Raw genomic sequence first — 19,270 nt, 5'->3', positions numbered from 1 at the left:
TCCCACCGACAGGTGGGCCAGGGGAGGACAAGCGCGCGCGTCCCACCTGTCCGCGCGCTGTCCGTTTCACCCGAAAATCGGCGCAAACTTGGGCCGGGGATGGGTCGAAAGCGGATAGAAAACGGACAAAAATCCGTTTACGCCCGCGCGCTGGGCCGTCTGGTTTGTCCGTTTTACCCCAAACGGACGGGGCCGGACAAGATGGGATCGCGCGATGGAGTTGGCCTCATACTATGGCCCTGTTTGATTCATAAGTTTTAGGACTTTTTTTTAGTCCTAATTTATAAATCTCAAATTCCTAAAAAATCCCTACCTGTTTGGTTCACGAGACTTATAAATCTCTATAAGAGCATATTACAACTATAAGTCCCTCCTTAAGAATCTTATTTCATAAATCTCAAATGCTCACTTTAAGTCCCTATAAGTTTCTCCTGTTTAGTTTAGATGAGACTTATAGAGATTTTTTTAAGTCCCTAAACCAATAAATCCCTGAAAACAAACACCCTCTACTCCCTCCGTCCATGAATAAGTGTACTTCTAGCTTTTGTCCTAGGTCAAAGTTTTAAAACTTTGACCAACTTTATAGGGAAAAGTACTAGCATTTATGACACTAAATTAATATCACTAGATCTATTTTGAAATGTACTTTCATAATATATCAATTTGATGTCATATATGTTATCACTCTTTTGTATATAGTTGGTCAAAATTTTAAAACTTTGACTTAAGACAAAAGCTAGAAGTACACTTATTCGCGGACGGAGGGAGTATGTCGTATCCTACCTGTCCGGACAACGCCTAGGTCTGCTGTACGTGCGTGTGCACCTCAATCAACTGCACCACGAATCCACACCGTACGCCGCCGGCACCGACGCACACATCCGATCTCGTATCTCGACGTTCAAGTAATCGACAATCGCCGCCACGTCCGAGTCAACATCATGCGTGCGGGCATTGCATGTTGCCCCTATCGTCCTCCCTGTTTGCGCACCTACGTGAGAGACCAAACACGTGCTCTCTTCTCTCTAAAAAAAAACACGTGCTCTCTGGTGCACGCACCCGGGGTGTTCCACGCAATGCTCGCTATGGTGTTCACGTTGCATGCATGACTTGCCCTAGTCGGATACTGGCCGGTTCATCGATTTATTTGTGACAAAAGAAAACGGAATGTTCAACATGATTTTTTTTCAAATTGTTGACATCGCATCAAATGAATACACATAATATTGGATATAAACTATTTTCATATTTCATAAATAACAAAGGCGTGGTTCCCGGTTTTCCAGTCGGCCCGGTTCATTTTTAAAACTAAAACTATGCCACCTAGTTAATAGGCCTTTGGTCTTCCCAAATTATATGGAATCGAGCCCTTCGTCAACGCGGCTATAATTTTGGTGTTGCATACGAGGGGTTTTTGATTTGATCTACCACAAATTTTTCACGTCTTTCAATGAAGCCAAAGAGGTTTAAAAATTTTGGGCGGAAAATTTGAAGAGTCAAAACGCCCTCACCCACCGTGAAATGAAATGAAAATTGTGCGTGCGTTGCAACCCTAACCAACCCCACGATGGACGCGACTCGTCTGCCGTGGACCATAATCTCAGCCGTTCTTATCTCGTCAAGCTGATCCGACGAACAACATAACATCTGGACCATAATCGCTGCCAAGTCTATCTTCCCTTCTACTCCCTCCGTAAACTAATATAAAAACGTTTAGAATACTAAAATAGTGATATAAATATTTTTATATTAGTTTACAGAGGGAGTACTCCGTGAGTATTTTTCGAGCAACAGATGTAGAAAGGAAAAACAGAGGACAGTTGAGCGTCCGGCGACGCCGCGGCCGTCCGAGGACGCACTGCCACAGCCGTCGGCACTAAGCACTGCACGATGACTTGTCACGTCTCGTCACTCTCGACCGCAAGGGAGCAAAACTAACGACCACAAGCAGATCGCCAGCCCAAAGTTCAGACTATGAGCAAGCCTGAAAACACACACAAAGAGAACCAAGAGGTACAAAACAAAGCCACCTTGGCTGCTACTAAACGCTCATCTCATTCTTTATCAACACATAGTCAGAGTTTTTCTGTAAATGGTGGACTTTATTAATTCAAAATGGAGCATTAAGAAGATACAAACACAATGAGCACACATCCGGCCTTTGCATAACTATGATGCACACAGCCAACACCAACGCACACACACACAAACACGCTGGTAAATAGTTAAGTCATATAAGACCAAAGTTATACGTAGGTGAGAAATTTTGTTTAGCACTGAAGCATGCAACTCACAGAGTCACAGACGGATTACTATGCCATGTCCCAAAAGGCATGCTTCTCACTTACCCAATTGAAGCAGAGGTCTGGTTTTCCTCGTTGATTTGTTGGTTCTCCATGCTACAGAAGCTCACTTGGGTGGATTGCATAAAATCAGCAGCGATTGAACAGACTTTAGAGTGATGTAGGAAAGATAAGAAGATGAGGGTGAAGGTGGACTGTGGTCGACCGCAAACAAGATCGTGGATTGTGTTTTACCTTCAAAAACATAGAGAGCGTGAGGGTTAATGGAGGGAGGTAGCGGTGTTCGGATGCCGTCGGCCGCGACAGCCCGCCGTCTGCCGTGAAGAAGGCACGGCAGAACTGCCGTGGAGCGTAATCTCAACTGTTCTTATCTCACCAAACTGATCCGAGGAACAACAAAACAGCCCGTCCACGTACGCACGCAGGGAGCGCGCCAAATCTCTGCTTCCCTTCATTCGCTGGGAGGATGGGGCGTCGACCCGTTGGCTGGGCAGTTGAGGTTGCTGCCAGCCCACCCGAGTTTAAGTTTTGGCTTGGACGCGTGGTGCTCGTGGAGTTTCTTCTATAAAAAAATGCCAACAAGGGTTAGCCCTTGGGTTGGTCTTTTTTTTTCGCTAGCGCCAAAAAGCAGCCGCCTGCTCGTATTCTCGCGCTCAGCTGCGTGAGACGAAGACGATCATCACTGGCGCGCCGCCGTGGCCGCCGGCGATCATCGCTGAAGACGGCGGGTCGTCGCTACAGACGGCGATCAACTCGGAAGACGGCTGAGATTACGCTCGAACTGCCGTGCCTTCTTCACGGCGGACGAGCCGCGTCCCCCCACGATCCCCTCCCGATTCATTCCCCCCTTGCGCCGCTGCGCCCCCGCAGTCGACGCCTCCACCTCCACCCCCGGCAAGCGAAAATGTTGGGCAGGACCATGGTCCAGCCGGACCTATGCTCGGAGACGTTGATCCCTGAACACTGTTTCTATGGATCTGTGCATGGTTGAGTAAACAATTCGTGGCGGGAAGAGTTAGTATGTTAAACAATGTATGGCGGGAGCTGTTGGTGGGAGTTGGCGGGTGTGGTCATGCATGGCGCGAGTTGTTTAGTCTATGTCATGAGCTATGAATTGCTAAGCAGGCCTACTCAATTTTTTATACACTAGGCAATACAATAGTCAGAATGCATCGGGCATGGCAATGCCATCCTCATGCATGACCAACTGTTCACTACTTGTTTATTTGATTGATATGCGTGACGACTCTCTCCCCAAGAGAAGCATTGAGTAGGCTAAGGTATCCGATGCAAGGATCTTCCTCACCCAGACCTCCTCCTCCTTCCATTTATCCACTCCAAGGCTCACAAGGTCTCTCACATAGTTCTTCTCAAGAAAGGAGTGTGACAGTGTGTTTGCGTTTGCGGCCATCGGGACAGTGCTGCCTCGCCAGGCTGGGACTTGTCTAATACAGCGACGGACCTTGGTATGTACCTAAAACAACTTGCTCATGTTGTTCTTTCTCTATTCTTGCCGGTTCTAGTTAGCTCGAGCTCATGCTGTTCTATCTGTATTCTTCATTCTATTTCGTGTACATGGATACGACTGTAGTTGGGCGACGAAGAAGAGGCTCGAGTAGTTGGGCTAGTGAAAATATACAAGAGGGTATCCATTTAGAAATTATGAGAGAAATGGGTCAAAAATGTCCGAAATTATGGGTGTTGTTCTTTCTCTGTTCTTGCCGGTTCTAGTTAGATGGAGCTCATGATGTTCTATCTGTATTATTCATTCTGTTTTGTGTACATGGATACGAGTTTAGTTGGGCGACGGAGAAGAGGCTCGAGTAGTTGGGCTAATGAAAATATACATGACGGTATCCACTTAGAAATTATGGGAGAAATGGGCCGAAAATGTCCGAGATTATGGGTGTTATTCTTTCTCTGTTCTTGCCGGTTCTAGCTAGCTGTAGCTCATGCTGTTCTATCAGTATTCTTCATTCCGTTTTGTGTACATGGATACGAGTGTAGTTGGGCGACGAAGAAGAGGCTCGAGTAGTTGGGCTAGTGAAAATATACATGACGGTATACACTTGTAAATTATGGGAGAAATGGGCCGAAAATGTCCGACATTATGGGCCGAAAAGTACTAAGAATAAAACCTTTTTTTGCTTTATAAATAAACTCTGTGTATCCAGAATAATACGTTTTTGCTCTATAAATAAACTCGAGAACAAATGAATAACCACACTTATACATCTCTGATTTTTGTTGATAGGATTGTGGACTTGTATTGAACAAATCATGGATATACCAGAATTGTCAGATGAGGAGTTTGAACGCAGCGATGGCAGCTGTCCGACATCCAGGTGCTCCACCAAACTCGTATTCAAGGTCATATCCTCCTTTGATGATTTCAAAAGGAAAATTGTTACCGAAATGGGGTTTGAAGGTTTACTGAAATTTCCCTTGCTGAACAAATTGAACTTGAAGTTTTCAGTGTGGTTACTGAGCAAAATTGATGAGATTAGACGTATGATAATTATAGATGAAAGTAGGCAGTACAAAATGAGCCCTAAAGATGTGAAAAACGTTTTCGGCATCCCATGCTCGGGAAGGAGGGTCCTAGAAAAGATTTCTGATGGCAAGCAGGGCATAGTTTATTTGATTAGGAAGCGTTTAGGCATGGAGAAGAAGGATGGTCATAGCCTCAAGGCTGCACAAAAAATACTAGAGAAGCAGTATAGGAACCCAATGTCACAAGAGGAAATAAAAGTGTTCAAGACAGCTTTTATCATCTTCATAGTTGGGCATCTACTTGCACCTACTAGCAAGCACGATTACGGCACCTTTGCGTATTGGCACGCACTAGAAAACACCGATGACTTACAGTGTTGGAACTGGGGAGAATTTGTCCTCGATGCACTTTGTCAAGCAGCAACGAGGATAAAGAATGAGTTGAGCAATGGGAGCAACATAAGCTACATAACAGGATGTACATTGTTCTTACAGGTACGGGTTAACATTGCTATCCACATAACATTTTTCTTTCGAACGGATAGTTCAGTACGTTTAACTAATACTTGTTTTTTCAGGTTTTCTATCTGGACAATGCCGACCTTGGACCGATGAACATGGACCATGGTATTCCAAGGATATCAATATTCAACAATGATATACTGAAAAACATGATTCAGTCTGACACGAAAGTAATGGGCGAAAGATCTGAGGCTACATTCGGAAAATCGTTGGTTAGTTATCACTCTCTCGAATTGGCAATTTAGCTTGGGGTTAACATCCCTCTAACTTCACCGTATGAACAAAGTGCAGCCAAGAAGCAGTGTTAACCGTACCACTGATGGAGAAATTTGGACCGCAGCCTGCAAACTTGCAGAAGATATGAGGTTACCGATAATGGTATGACTACAAAGTTTTTTCTTTAATACACTGATAAAGTACAGTCATTTTTTGGTGTGATTAATTGTCATTTCATTTTTCGAGCAGTGCGGTGCTGGTATTTACAGAGAGCTAATGACCCATAATCAGCGTTGTGTTGAGAGGTTAAATAAAATAGTTGAGTATGAGACAGTGCAACTAATTGGTAAGTTAGGAGCTATAGGAAAACAATGGAGGCATGTAGATAGCTCAACTAAAGATGGAACTCTACACGACACTTACGAGCAAGATAGGGATGCAGGAAGAAACAGAAACAAATCAAACAACAGCGGCTCCTTGAGCACAAGTAAGTTTTCAAGCTTCTTAACTTTTTTCCGCCTAGCTAGACAGAAATAACTATGATGATGAATGAACACTCCATTTTCGTATGTGCAGGAGAGAGCAAGCAAAGAGGTAAAAGGGTTGTCTCCTTTTCTCAATTCTTGTCGTCTCGTTCGCCAAATGGGTCGACCAAAAAGACAAGACCTTTTGAGAATGACGACCAGAGACGGCTTATTGAAGACTGCCCAAGTTTCAGTTTGGGAATTGATTTTGACAGCCCGGTTTCAAGGAAGAATAATGATGCAGATAACATAATCGGAATGACAACACCTGAACCTACAGTGGGAGGAGCAATGTCAATTAGCCAGATTTCACCTCCTCGATCAAGGAGAAGCCCATCAACAAATGACATGCTGGAACAACAAATGTATGTGTACGAAAGAGACACTAGATTCATGGACACGGTGAATCTAAACGCGAGGACTCTGGAGTTTGACATCAGCTCTTCACCATTCGTCAAAAGAAGGGCTAGATTGTTAAGTACGAACCAGCGACAATGTCAACCGGCACACATATGGCATTATCAACTTGATATATGCAAGAAATTCAAAAAATGGTTGCAAGACGTCAACGACAAAAACACATGTGAAAGGTAAATAAGTTCTTCGTGCATACATTGATTTTTGGACAAGAGGTAAACCATGTCAAATGAACTTTTTATTTTTGATTCATTGATATTCACTGTTTTAATTCGGCATGCAGCTTGTGGATTATGCACTACAACCCGAGGTATATCGAGATCTCCGCTGCCACAGTAAGGAGACACCTGTGCATGTTCGAGGACATGGAACATGATTTCTTTGACATTGTAATAAGAAGATTCAAACAATATGACGAGGAAAGGACAAAAGAACCTCACTCTTCCATTGTGAAACACTTTATGGAATCAGACGTTGCGGTACCTAATCACCTCAACTGAAAAACATTTTTTTTTCAATTTTTTTGTCTTGTACAACTTTGAGGCTATGACCATCATTACGACAGCATATAATAAATTAATCATCTTTTGTTTTTTGTGTTTCAGACATGCATAATGGCTCAGCATTCAACATCAGCGTATTTAGCAGTAAGGGAACAGTTCATCGGACCACATGTAAAACACGACCTGCCGAATTGCAACCTGGTACGTACTTTAACCATTTTATATTGATGATAAGCTCAGACATGAAGAGATAATAAACATTATTTTTTCGCTCGAAGATGCTACTTCCAGGGAAGGTCAATTTCACATGGGTGGGCTACGCTTTTGAATTTAACAAGTCAAGGATAACTGTATTTGACCCAACAATATCCATGGATGGCGGTAGCTCATTGCCAGAGCTACATATGAAGATATGCACCCAGATGAAGACGTCCCTGAAGCAATGCGCCACAGATTTTTTTGAGAACTGGCAGTATGATTGGGAAAGCATGTCAGTCCACATATTGCAATGCAAGACAACAACTACACTCAGGTAAAGGATTGCCTGAAATTTTTTGTTACATTTCTTAACCACACCTCATCTCTACGACGGAACAATTTGTTTTACATGTACCAGAAACTGCACGGGGCTAGCAACGCTGATGTTTTGCAGATACTTTGATGGAGATAATGACATTTCCCAGAGGTTTGTGTCGCATAATTATTTAAATTAGAAGAGTGGTACATGCCATTATTGTTAATTTTGACGATGTGTACTTTTTTTTGACACAGCTACAAGGTGACGCAAACGAGTTCGCGTCTTTCATACTCTACGACATTCTTCATCTCCGGGAAAACATCGGTTATCTTCCTAAGGAGTTCGTTCAGACGGTTAGCGATTAACCAGCAGCGAAACTAATATCGATGTTCGCTAAAGCGGCAAAATGTGTTTGTTTGAGGCCAAATAGAACCTTCATTTTCGTGGTGTTCAACTTGTAATTCACTGATAATTTAAGTACCAGTCGTGTATGTAATTTGGATAATTTCCGTAATTCAGTTAAGAAGTTTTTATGGCTATCACTTCAATGTATAAGGCTTCGCACACCAGATTCTCGGCTGTATATATGAAAGGGGTTGCGCGCAGGCGGTGGTCCGCCCTGGAACTATGCGAGATTTGCAGAAAATCTAAGAAACGTACGGCCAGATCATAAAAATTGATATTTTTGCTATAATGTTGATTACAACCCAGCGCAATGTCAACAAGCCTAGAATGATTGCGAAAAGTAACAACCCTATTTCGATTTTTTTTGGTCATGGCCAACGCTAATTGCCTGTATGCCGATGGTGTTTTTCACATTAGTTTTATACGTATGTATGTAAATACACTCATTTCAATTCTATGAACGCGTCCTCAATTGATGGTCTAAAGACAACAAACATCGACTATGGATTTGTCTTGTGTTATGTTTTTCGATGTTGTAGTTTTAGATTGCAAGCAAAAGTGTTGTCAAAGGGGCCACTTAGAAAGATCGACAAAATCATTCGGGCCCTCATCTGGCGAAAAGAGGAACAATCTCAAACCTCGGGAGGTAACTCCCTTGTTAACTGGAAGACCGTCTGCCGCCCAAGGCACTTGGGCGGTCTTGGGATCATGGACCTGGAGGGTTTTAGCCGTGCCCTACGCCTCCGGTGGCCGTGGCTGCAATGGACTGACCCAGAAAGGCCATGGGTAGGATTGGAGCTCCCGTGTGACCAAACAGACATGATCCTCTTTCGCGCGTGTACCTCGATTACGCTGGGCAATGGGCATAAGACACTGTTCTGGCATGCAAACTGGATCAGTGATGGCACACTCAAGGTTCTAGCTCCAGAGCTTTAAAGATTACCTCCAGATAGAACAGATCGGTGCACAACGAGCTCATGAACGAGAACTGGATCAGGGCGGTGGCCAGACTGCACCATTTAATCAGCTCGGAGAATTCGTGTCTCTCTCGAATCACATTAGTCAGATCACCCTCATCCCTGACCAGTAGGACACCAGTAACTGGAACTTAACCACCTCGGGGACATACTCGGCCGCCTCTGCTTACGGCGCAATATTATTTGACTCCTACTCACGTTTCGACACGACCAAGGTTTGGTCCGCAAACGCTGAGCCCAAGTGCAACTTCTTTGCTTGGCTAGCTCTACACGGAAGAATCATCACTGCGGATATGCTGGCCGTGAGGGGATGGCCTCACGCCCCCAGATGTCTGATTTGTCTTCGGCAGTCAGAAACAGCAGCCCACCTATGCAAACATTGTCCCATCACAGTCGCGGTCTGGACCCAGGTGAACACTTGGACGAATGAAGGTGTTTCAATCTCGGCTTCCTCCCGGAGCCAGGAAATGTGTCTGACTGGTGGGACAAGACTTTGAATTCACACATCCAAACAAGTGCGCAAGAGGCGCAGTGGAAGAATCATCTAAACGATATGGTCGATATAGAAGGACCGAAATAGGCGGGTGTTCACTGGACAGAGCCTCACGCATCGCGAGGTGGCGGCTCTCGCCCTATACGCAATCATTCAGCGTGACCTGGCGTTTGCTGGCAACCTGCCAACCGCAGACATTGGTTAATTTGGTTTTTAGACCGGTCTTTTTGTGGTTTCTGCGACGTTACCTAAAAACGCTCGCCCCTCTGTAAATTGTGTCCTTTTCACCATCTCTTCTATAAGAAAAATGCATTTTGCCGGTTCCTAAAATGTGGTTTAAAATTATATGTCAATGAGGTTTATTTGGACCACGAGAACAGGAAGAATGCAAGCAAAAGTATAATGAGGACTGGCCACGCCTTTTATCGATCATTTCCCTCTATTCAATTGAGAACGCATTATAAACAGAAAAAATACAATTCCCTATAAGCACGGAACCACAACAACAAAACATCCGATACAAACGCACACCACACACCCAAGGCAAGATACATGAATGCCGGACACCGACACACAACCACAACGACTACAAAGCACCTAAAAGATGAGCAAAATGAAACCGCTTAGAGCCGACGGAGAACACCACCACGAGGAGCGATTGTCCGGAAGGATGTGTAACGGAAATGCTGGACGGAGGACTCCAATACGGTCCCTCCAGTTAGGGCACGACCATGAACGTCGCCACCGTCCGATCCGAGCATCGAGTTTTCACCCGGATTAAGATGGAAGGGGTAGAAGCACCATGGACCTGCAAGGAGGACACGCCGTCCATGGACGCTGTCATCGTCGACTAGTACACAGACTGGGTAGGTGATGAACCCCGGTGCTTTAACACTTCCACCGCCCCGGTCCGACAACACCCGCAGCCACGCCGCCCAAGCGACCATGGTTTCCTGCCCGCATCCGAGCTGCGCAGCCCACCCACAGCCAACGCATGACTCCCACCGCCGGGGCCGCCGCCCCGCCATGAGACCACCCCGAAGCCATCAAAGGCCATGACTTTGCCCGGATCCACCCGAGCCGAGCGCTGCCATCCAACCGCGAAGGCCCCACTGGGTAGGGGTAGCCCTACACCACCGCTGCCATGCCTCCCTCCGCCCGTCGAACGCCACCATCGCCGGCCTGCTCCAAGGCGCCGCCGCGCCCGGCATCAAGCGCCGCGCCCAGCCGGTAGATCTGGCCCGCGCCATACCCTACGAGCAGGGGACAAAGGAGCCCCGCTGCCGCTATGTGATTTCCACTGTTTTTTCTCACCACACTTCACAGATAATTCCCGTGGTGTTCAACTTGTAATTCACTGATAATTTAAGTAACTTGTAATTCACTTGGCGTTTGCTGGCAACCTGCCAACCGCAGACATTGGTTAATCTGGTTTTTAGACCAGTCTTTTTGTGGTTTCTGCGACGTTACCTAAAAACGCTCGCCCCTCTGTAAATTGTGTCCTTTTCACCATCTCTTCTATAAGAAAAATGCATTTTGCCGGTTCCTAAAAAAGTGGTTTAAAATTATATGTCAATGAGGTTTATTTGGACCACGAGAACAGGAAGAATGCAAGCAAAAGTATAATGAGGACTGGCCACGCCTTTTATCGATCATTTCCCTCTATTCAATTGAGAACGCATTATAAACAGCAAAATTACAATTCCCTATAAGCACGGAACCACAACAACAAAACATCCGATACAAACACACACCACACACCCAAGGAAAGATACATGAATGCTGGACACCGACACACAACCACAACGACTACAAAGCACCTAAAAGATGAGCAAAATGAAACCGCTTAGAGCCGACGGAGAACACCACCACGAGGAGCGATTGTCCGGAAGGATGTGTAACGGAAATGCTGGACGGAGGACTCCAATACGGTCCCTCCAGTTAGGGCACGACCATGAACGTCGCCACCGTCCGATCCGAGCATCGAGTTTTCACCCGGATTAAGATGGAAGGGGTAGAAGCACCACGGACCTGCAAGGAGGACACGCCGTCCATGGACACTGTCACCATCGACTAGTACACAGACTGGGTAGGTGATGAACCCTGGTGCTTTAACACTTCCGCCGCCCCGGTCAGACAACACCCGCAGCCACGCCGCCCAAGCGACCATGGTTGCCTACCCGCATCCAAGCCGCGCAGCCCACCCACGGCCAACGCACGACTCCCACCGCCGGGGCCGCTGCCCCGCCATGAGACCACCCCGAAGCCATCAAAGGCCATGACTTTGCCCAGATCCACCCGAGCCGAGCGCCGCCATCCAGCCGCGAAGGCCCCACTGGGTAGGGGCAGCCCTACACCACCGCTGCCATGCCTCCCTCCGCCCGTCGAACGCCACCATCGCCGGCCTGCTCCAGGGCGCCGCCGCACCCGACATCAAGCGCCGCGCCCAGCCGCTAGATCTGGCCCGCGCCATACCCTACGAGCGGGGGACGAAGGAGCCCCGCTGCCGCTATGTGATTTCCACTGTTTTTTCTCACCACACTTCACAGATAATTCCCGTGGTGTTCAACTTGTAATTCACTGATAATTTAAGTAGTAGTCGTGTATGTAATTTGGATAATTTCCGTAATTCAGTTAAGAAGTTTTTATGGCTATCACTTCAATGTATAAGGCTTCACACACCAGATTCTCGGTTGTATATATGAAAGGGGTTGCGCGCAGGCGGTGGTCCGCCCTGGAACTATGCGAGATTTGCAGAAAATCTAAGAAACGTACGGCCACATCATAAAATTTGATATTTTTGCTATAATGTTGATTACAACCCAGCGCAATGTCAACAAGCCTAGAATGATTGCGAAAAGTAACAACCCTATTTCGATTTTTTTTGGTCATGGCCAACGCTAATTGCCTGTATGTTGATGGTGTTTTTCACATTAGTTTTTATACGTATGTATATAAATATACTCATTTCAATTCTATGAACGCGTCCTCAATTGATGGTCTAAAGACAACAAACATCGACTATGGATTTGTCTTGTGTTATGTTTTTCGATGTTGTAGTTTTAGATTGCAAGCAAAAGTGTTGTCAAAGGGGCCACTTAGAAAGATCGACAAAATCATTCGGGCCCTCATCTGGCGAAAAGAGGAACAATCTCAGACCTCGGGAGGTAACTCCCTTGTTAACTGGAAGACCGTCTGCCGCCCAAGGCACTTGGGCGGTCTTGGGATCATGGACCTAGAGGGTTTTAGCCGTGCCCTACGCCTCCGGTGGCCGTGGCTGCAATGGACTGACCCAGAAAGGCCATGGGTAGGATTGGAGCTCCCGTGTGACCTCGATTACGCTGGGCAATGGGCATCAACCGCCGCGCCCATACGCTAGATCTGGCCCGTGCCATACCCTACGAGCGGGGGACGAAGGAGCCCCGCTGCCGCTGGCGACGCACCGTTTCGCCTGGCCGTGCCCCTGGGCGACGGCGAGGGCGGAGGATGGGGGTGCGGCGACGGGGATCTGGAACCCTCCCCGACGCCTCGTGGATGGCGGCGGGGGAGGGAGGGGAGGGAGTCTGGTTGGGCTGATGAGTCTAAAAAAGGGTACTTGGCAATGTGATACATAGCTTATTGTAAGAATTAAATCTTTGGCTATTGAACTGATCTTATATTTTTTTCTTTTTCTACGGGCATTACAAACATTCTTTTTTGTGAAGATTAATTCCTTTTTTGTATAAACATAGATGTGTGGCCGATATTGATCTGTAATGAAACGTCTGCGGATGCGAAGGATTTTTTTTGCGATAAGTGCAGGATTATACTTACCTAATTACTTTCCCTATAAAAATACAGTAGTTTGCCAACGACTTTTTTCTTTTTTACTATGTTGTAAAGTACTTTTCTGAGCTAACGTTGTCTTTGTAGGCCCTTTTCGCACTGTACATTTGATAAATGCCCGAGGTGAAGGAATCGCGCGCGACGTGGACACCATGCATAAGATAGTGGAATCCTATGCCGTTTTTTACTGCTCCAACGCTGAATATAAGGTTCAGGGCTGCAGTAGTTCTTCTCCAGACACAGAACCTCATACCCTGAAAGCTGCTCCTCATTCCATCTGGTACTAGATAGTATCTCTACTCCTTCACCACCGCAGCCATGAGTCACTCCACGCAGCATAGGGCTCCCGGCGGTGAACGGGCGCCGTTCGTCTGCCCCTATTGCTCTGCGGAGGTGTACGTCTACCGGTCAAACACCTCTCGCAATCCAAATAGATATTTTTTCAAGTGTGTGAACCATCCGGTAAGTACAAAACTTTCGAATCTGAAAAAATAAGTCCAGCGTGGCTGATCTTGATAATCAAGTGCCAATGTCGCAGGATTGCCCTTTCTGGCGTTGGGCCGATGAGTACAATCCAGCTCCGCCTCCAGCACCACACTTCGCAGGCAACGTTCTGCGTACTGCCGGACAAGGAGCGGAACTCGTCGGCATGGTCGAGCTTCTTCGCATGTTGAACTCGTCACTGTGGATAGTTCTCGCCATTGTGCTGTCATATCTAGTGTTAAAGTGTTAGATGTGGGCGAGCCAATGTGATGGTCATATGTACCCCCTTCATTCACTTTCATTAGCGTTGTTGTACCCGCCCGCCTCATCTGACCTAGAAATTTATGTTTTGCATGTCCTTATTCCACCCCAATTCTCATGTACCCGCTTCGACTTATATTTTTTATTCAAGCATGTTTTATCAGTTAATCACATGAAATGCACAATTATTGTTCAGTAAAGAAGCAATAAAAAACAGCATAATGGAAGCAATTCTGAATAATGAAAATACCAGGGTAATTTAAAACATTGGTAATTCAGGGATCGTCACAGATGGATCAATAATGCAACAGTCCTGACGTTCTTAAACAAACTACAATAATCCTAACCTTAAATTATTAAGGAGATCGATTGAATGCTTCGTGGAAGTTTCAGAAAACAATATTGGGAAGCATGATCAAAAGACGACAACAGTACTAGCTAGCACCCATTGCAAATACTACTACATTAAGGGCAGCTCACATGCTTCACCCCAAAGAAAGATAATTCTTTTCTCAAATCGCCTTGAAATGGTCCTTGTCCACCGTTGTATAAATTTCTCCAATCTCAAGCAATATGGCCAAGGCCTCCCTGCAACGTAAGATCACAGAATTAATAAATTTTATTCGTTTCAAAACAAGTAAATTGTCAATTAGAAAAAAGTAAATATATAACTATTTTACCTCGCCACAGGCTCCTCTATTTTAAGCGTCTTTAAGATGTAACCGATAGGTGTACCTTTCTCCCCATCGCTGCAAGACAACATATATTGTCAATAATACACCTCGCAATTAAATGACCAGGGCTCGCGGTAAAAGAATATACCTATGCTCAAACTCCTTTATGGTTTCAACCACGTTGACAATGTCATCAGATGTTGGTTTTTTAGTAGACGCATGAGCGTTAACTGCGTCAGTCTGCCAACAAAATAAACCTATATATTAGTATAAGAGATAAAGTAGAGATCACTACTAGAAAAAGGGCTATAGATGGAATTGACACTAATGGCGCACCAGACAAGTGGTGCGCCATTAGTATATACTAATGGCGCACCACCCTCTGATGCGCCATTAGAGTTGAAACTACTAATGGCGCACCTGGCTGGCGGTGCGCCATTAGTATCAAATTTTTTTTTAACTAGTGCGCCTGTCCAAACATACTAATGGCGCATCCACAGGCAGTGCGCCATTACTAGTTGTAACTAGTAATGGCGCACCTTCCAGAGAGTGCGCCACTAATGTTGTTTTTTTATTTTTTTTTATTCCTTTTTTTGGGTGCGCCATTACTAGTTTAAACTAGTAATGGCGCACCGTGGTGCAGTTCGCCATTAGTATGTTTTTTTTTGCAAAACTACTAATGGCGCACCACTAGGGGGTGCGCCATTAGTAACCTGGATTACTAATGGCCATTAGTAACCTGGATTACTAATGGCGCATTTGTGGTTGGTGCACCATTAGTAAGTGGGCAGCAACAAGATATTTTGGACAGCCTCTCCTCCCACACTTACTTTTTCCCCACTTCCTTCTCTCCACCGCCTCCTCTTTGTCTCGGATGCCTCCTCTTTTTCACCTCATTTCCACCATAAATTCATTCAAATTAAGTGGTTCAGTTACCTTGTTTTGCTAGGTAAGTAAGGGCGGAAGCTATATTTATGTTGTTCTCCCTACAACAATGTGCACATGCACTTTTTATGGCCTAGCTAGATCTATGTATGTTCGTGGTGTTGCATATGTCTGTGGTTTTGCATATGTGTTTGTGTTTGGAGGTGTACCGGTATTTGAAATGCGATAGTTGCCAATATTTTGCCGGAATGTTGATTCATTTCCGTTTCGGCGAGAATTTTGGCATTAAGCATTCTTTTTGGTCCTATTTTTAGGGAAAGTCATGCCAAATTTTTTCTTGGTTCTAAAATATCGTTTTGCTCTACCCCGCAGGCGACCATGGTCCGCACGATGACCGAAGGCATCGTGAATAGGTTTTTGAGGTCCGCGAAGGCCGAGATGCTTCAAAAGAACGAGACGGAGATAAGATGTCCGTGTCGAAGATGCAAGCTGAATAGCCTTATTGTGGACCCGGATTCCGGGCAGGTGCGGGACCACCTGCTCTTGCGTGGTTTCATGGATGGCTATCGGTGGCAAGGTGATGAAGATGACTACGAAGTCGTCCATGGGGGCCAGGCAAGAAATGAGCAAGGGCAGCAAGACAACCACCGCTGCTCGGGCGGGCGAGAAGACGAAGAATCCCCGGGAGATGATCACGACGGTGATGCTGTACACAGTCATCATGTAGAAGAAGATGCAGGACATGATGATGCTGGCGGAGCAGACGAAGCTGGACCATCGATGGGCTGGGTGCAGGACCCTCATATTCAAGAGCTGCTTCTCAAGCAGACGGATAACTCAAGAGCTGCCGCCCGAGAGAAAGCCAAGATGGATCAACTTGAGTTAGACGCGGTTACTCCATTGTATGAAGGATGCAGGCCCGAGGATACCCACCTGAAAGTAACGCTCATGGCTCTGGAGATGAAGGTAAAACACAAAATGACCGACGCATGCTTCGACGAGAACATGTCATTCTGGCACGAACGTCTTCCCAAGGGGAACAAGTGCCCGACCAGTTTGGAGGAGGCGAAGAAAATCGTGTGTCCTCTGGATTTACCGCACGTGAAATACCATGTGTGCATGAACAATTGCATCATTTATCGGGACGAGCACGCAGAGTCTACCATATGTCCGGTGTGCGGTGTCACTCGATACAAGAAGAGGAAGAAAGCTCCTCGAAAAGTGGTGTGGTACTTTCCGATCACTCCTCGTCTGCAGCGGTATTTCGCGGACCCTAAGGTAGCAAAGCTCCTGCGTTGGCACGCGGATAGAGAGGAGAAGAAGCGAGAAGATGACGCAAATGATCCGGAGATAGATAAAAAAGACAAGATGCTGAGTCACCCTAAGGATGCGAGCCAGTGGCAAGCGTTGAACTTCGAATACCCAGAATTTGGGAACGATAGAAGGAACATCGTGCTGGGCGCGAGCACCGATGGAGTCAATCCGTTTGGCAGCCAGAGAAGCACACATAGCACCTGGCCTGTGTTCGTGTGGATGTACAACCTTCCCCCCTGGTTGTGCATGAAGAGGAAGTACATTCACATGAGTATGCTAATTGAAGGGCCGAAACAACCAGGGAACGACATCAATCTGTATCTGGGGCTGCTGAAAGAGGAGATTGACACGTGGAAAATGCCAGCCAATACGTGGGACGCCGCAGAGAAAGAATATTTCCCTATGAGAGCCGCACTGCTCACGACGGTGCACGACTATCTCGGTTACGGATATCTTGCGGGGCAGGTAGTCCACTGATTTTCTGGATGCGTAAGGTGCATGGGTGACACAACGTATCGCCAGCTAGATAGAGATCCCGGGTCTTCGAAAACCGTGTTCATGGGACATCGAAGGTGGCTTCGCGACGATGACCCGTGGAGGAAACGCAAGGATCTGTTCGATGGTGAAACCGACCCCTGAAAACGCCCGTGTACGAGGAGCGGCGAGGAAATAGACAAGCTGTTGAAAAATTGGAAAGACTGCCCACTGCCGGGAAAGAAGCAAAAGGCGCCAGAGCCGCTGCTGAAGGTATGGAAAACGAGGTCTGTTTTCTGGGACTTGCCGTACTGGAAGATCCACCGTGTGCCTCACAGCCTTGATGTCATGCATATCACGAAGAACGTGTGCGAGAGTCTGCTTGGTACCCTGCTCAACATGCCAGAGAGGACCAAAGATGGGCCGAAAGCAAGGGCAGACTTGAAATCAATGGGCATCAGGCAGGAGCTTCACGCTATATATGATGATGATGATGATGATGAGGCGAAGCAGGACACAGAAAGTCGTCGCAAAGGCAAAAAGGCCAAGAAGACCGGAAATGACTACCCTCCCACGTGCTTCACTCTAAGTCAGGAGGAGATCGAGCAGTTTTTCACCTGCCTCCTAGGAGTAAAACTTCCTTACGGTTACGCGGGGAAGATAAGCAGATACCTAGACCCAGCGAAGCAGAAGTTCAGCGGGATGAAGTCTCACGACTGTCACGTGCTGATGACGCAGATACTTCCAGTTGCAATCCGTGGGATCATGGACGCGCACGTCCGTGAAACGCTATTTGGCCTATGCAACTTCTTCGACGTCATCTCTCGGAAGTCGATTGGCGTGAGGCAACTCAGAAGGCTACAGGAAGAGATCGTGGTGATACTATGCGAGCTTGAGATGTACTTCCCGCCCGCATTCTTCGATGTTATGGTGCATCTGCTGGTCCATATAGTGGAGGATATCATCCAACTCGGGCCGACGTTCCTGCACAGCATGATGCCGTTCGAAAGGATGAATGGTGTCATCAAAGGATACGTTCGCAACATGTCACGTCCAGAGGGAAGCATAGCCAGGGACTTTCTGACCGAAGAGTGCATCTCCTACTGCACGAATTATCTAGGCATCGAGAACCCCGTTGGTCTGCCCGTCAACAGGCACCTCGGCAGGCTCGCTGGATGGGGTCACCGTGAGGGTCGCCGCGAAATGCATGTCGACTTCGAGGGTCGACTCGCCGACTTTGAAAGAGCAAACCTAGTCGCGCTACAACACATAGACGTGGTCGATCCTTGGGTGGTAGAGCATAAAACCTTTATTAAGAAGACGTACAATGACCGAGGCCAACAGAGGACGGACGGAGATATACTCAAAGAGCACAACTCATGTTTCACGCGTTGGTTCAAGCAGAAGCTTCTGTCGTACCATTTACATGAGGATTCTTCCGCGGAAGAACAACTCATATTCGCCTTGTCACAGGGCGCCGAGCACAACCCGATGACCTATGAGGCGTACAATATCAACGGCTACACATTGTACACCGAGGCCAAGGACATGAAGAGCGATGGTTATCAGAACTCCGGGGTAACGATGGAATCCTACACCGGTAACGACAAGGACAGATACTACGGAAGGATCGAGGAGATCTGGGAGCTGAGCTACGCTGGAGAGAAGGTCCCGATGTTTCGTGTCAGATGGGCCAAGAACGTCATAAAAGAAGACCGGTATTTCACCACCATGGTTATACCCGAAGCCAAATCCAAGACCGCGGGCGCAAACGTCACCGCGAAAAATGAGCCATGGGTACTGGCTTCCCAAGTGGACCAATGCTTCTTCATTACCGACCCGCCAAAGCCCAGTCGTGTTGTCGTGAGGAGAGGCAAAAGGAAGATCATCGGAATGGATGGAGTAGCCAATGAGCAAGACTTCGACAAGTACGGCGACCCGAGGATCGAACATGACGACGATGATGAAGTAGCAGCATACACCA

General features: G+C 46.7%; 2 protein-coding genes across 2 annotated transcripts; both read left to right on the top strand.

Annotated features, from left to right (window-relative positions):
• The first annotated feature begins 4,673 nt into the window (after positions 1-4,673).
• On the top strand, positions 4,674-5,563 carry LOC119300100. Its single transcript, XM_037577165.1, has 2 exons — positions 4,674-5,291; positions 5,375-5,563. The coding sequence occupies exons 1-2, from the start codon at positions 4,719-4,721 to the stop codon at positions 5,561-5,563; spliced, it is 762 nt and encodes a 253-aa protein (XP_037433062.1). The 5' UTR covers positions 4,674-4,718.
• A 687-nt stretch (positions 5,564-6,250) lies between these two features.
• LOC119300099 lies at positions 6,251-8,836 on the top strand. The gene is made up of 7 exons (XM_037577164.1): positions 6,251-6,648; positions 6,759-6,954; positions 7,081-7,179; positions 7,257-7,510; positions 7,595-7,663; positions 7,750-7,848; positions 8,440-8,836. The coding sequence occupies exons 1-7, from the start codon at positions 6,317-6,319 to the stop codon at positions 8,834-8,836; spliced, it is 1,446 nt and encodes a 481-aa protein (XP_037433061.1). The 5' UTR covers positions 6,251-6,316.
• The last annotated feature ends 10,434 nt before the right edge of the window (positions 8,837-19,270 follow it).

The sequence above is a fragment of the Triticum dicoccoides genome, chromosome 5A, assembly GCF_002162155.2.
Source record: "Triticum dicoccoides isolate Atlit2015 ecotype Zavitan chromosome 5A, WEW_v2.0, whole genome shotgun sequence".
In the NCBI taxonomy this organism is placed as follows: domain Eukaryota; kingdom Viridiplantae; phylum Streptophyta; class Magnoliopsida; order Poales; family Poaceae; genus Triticum; species Triticum dicoccoides.
This window is presented reverse-complemented; position numbering and strand designations above follow the sequence as displayed.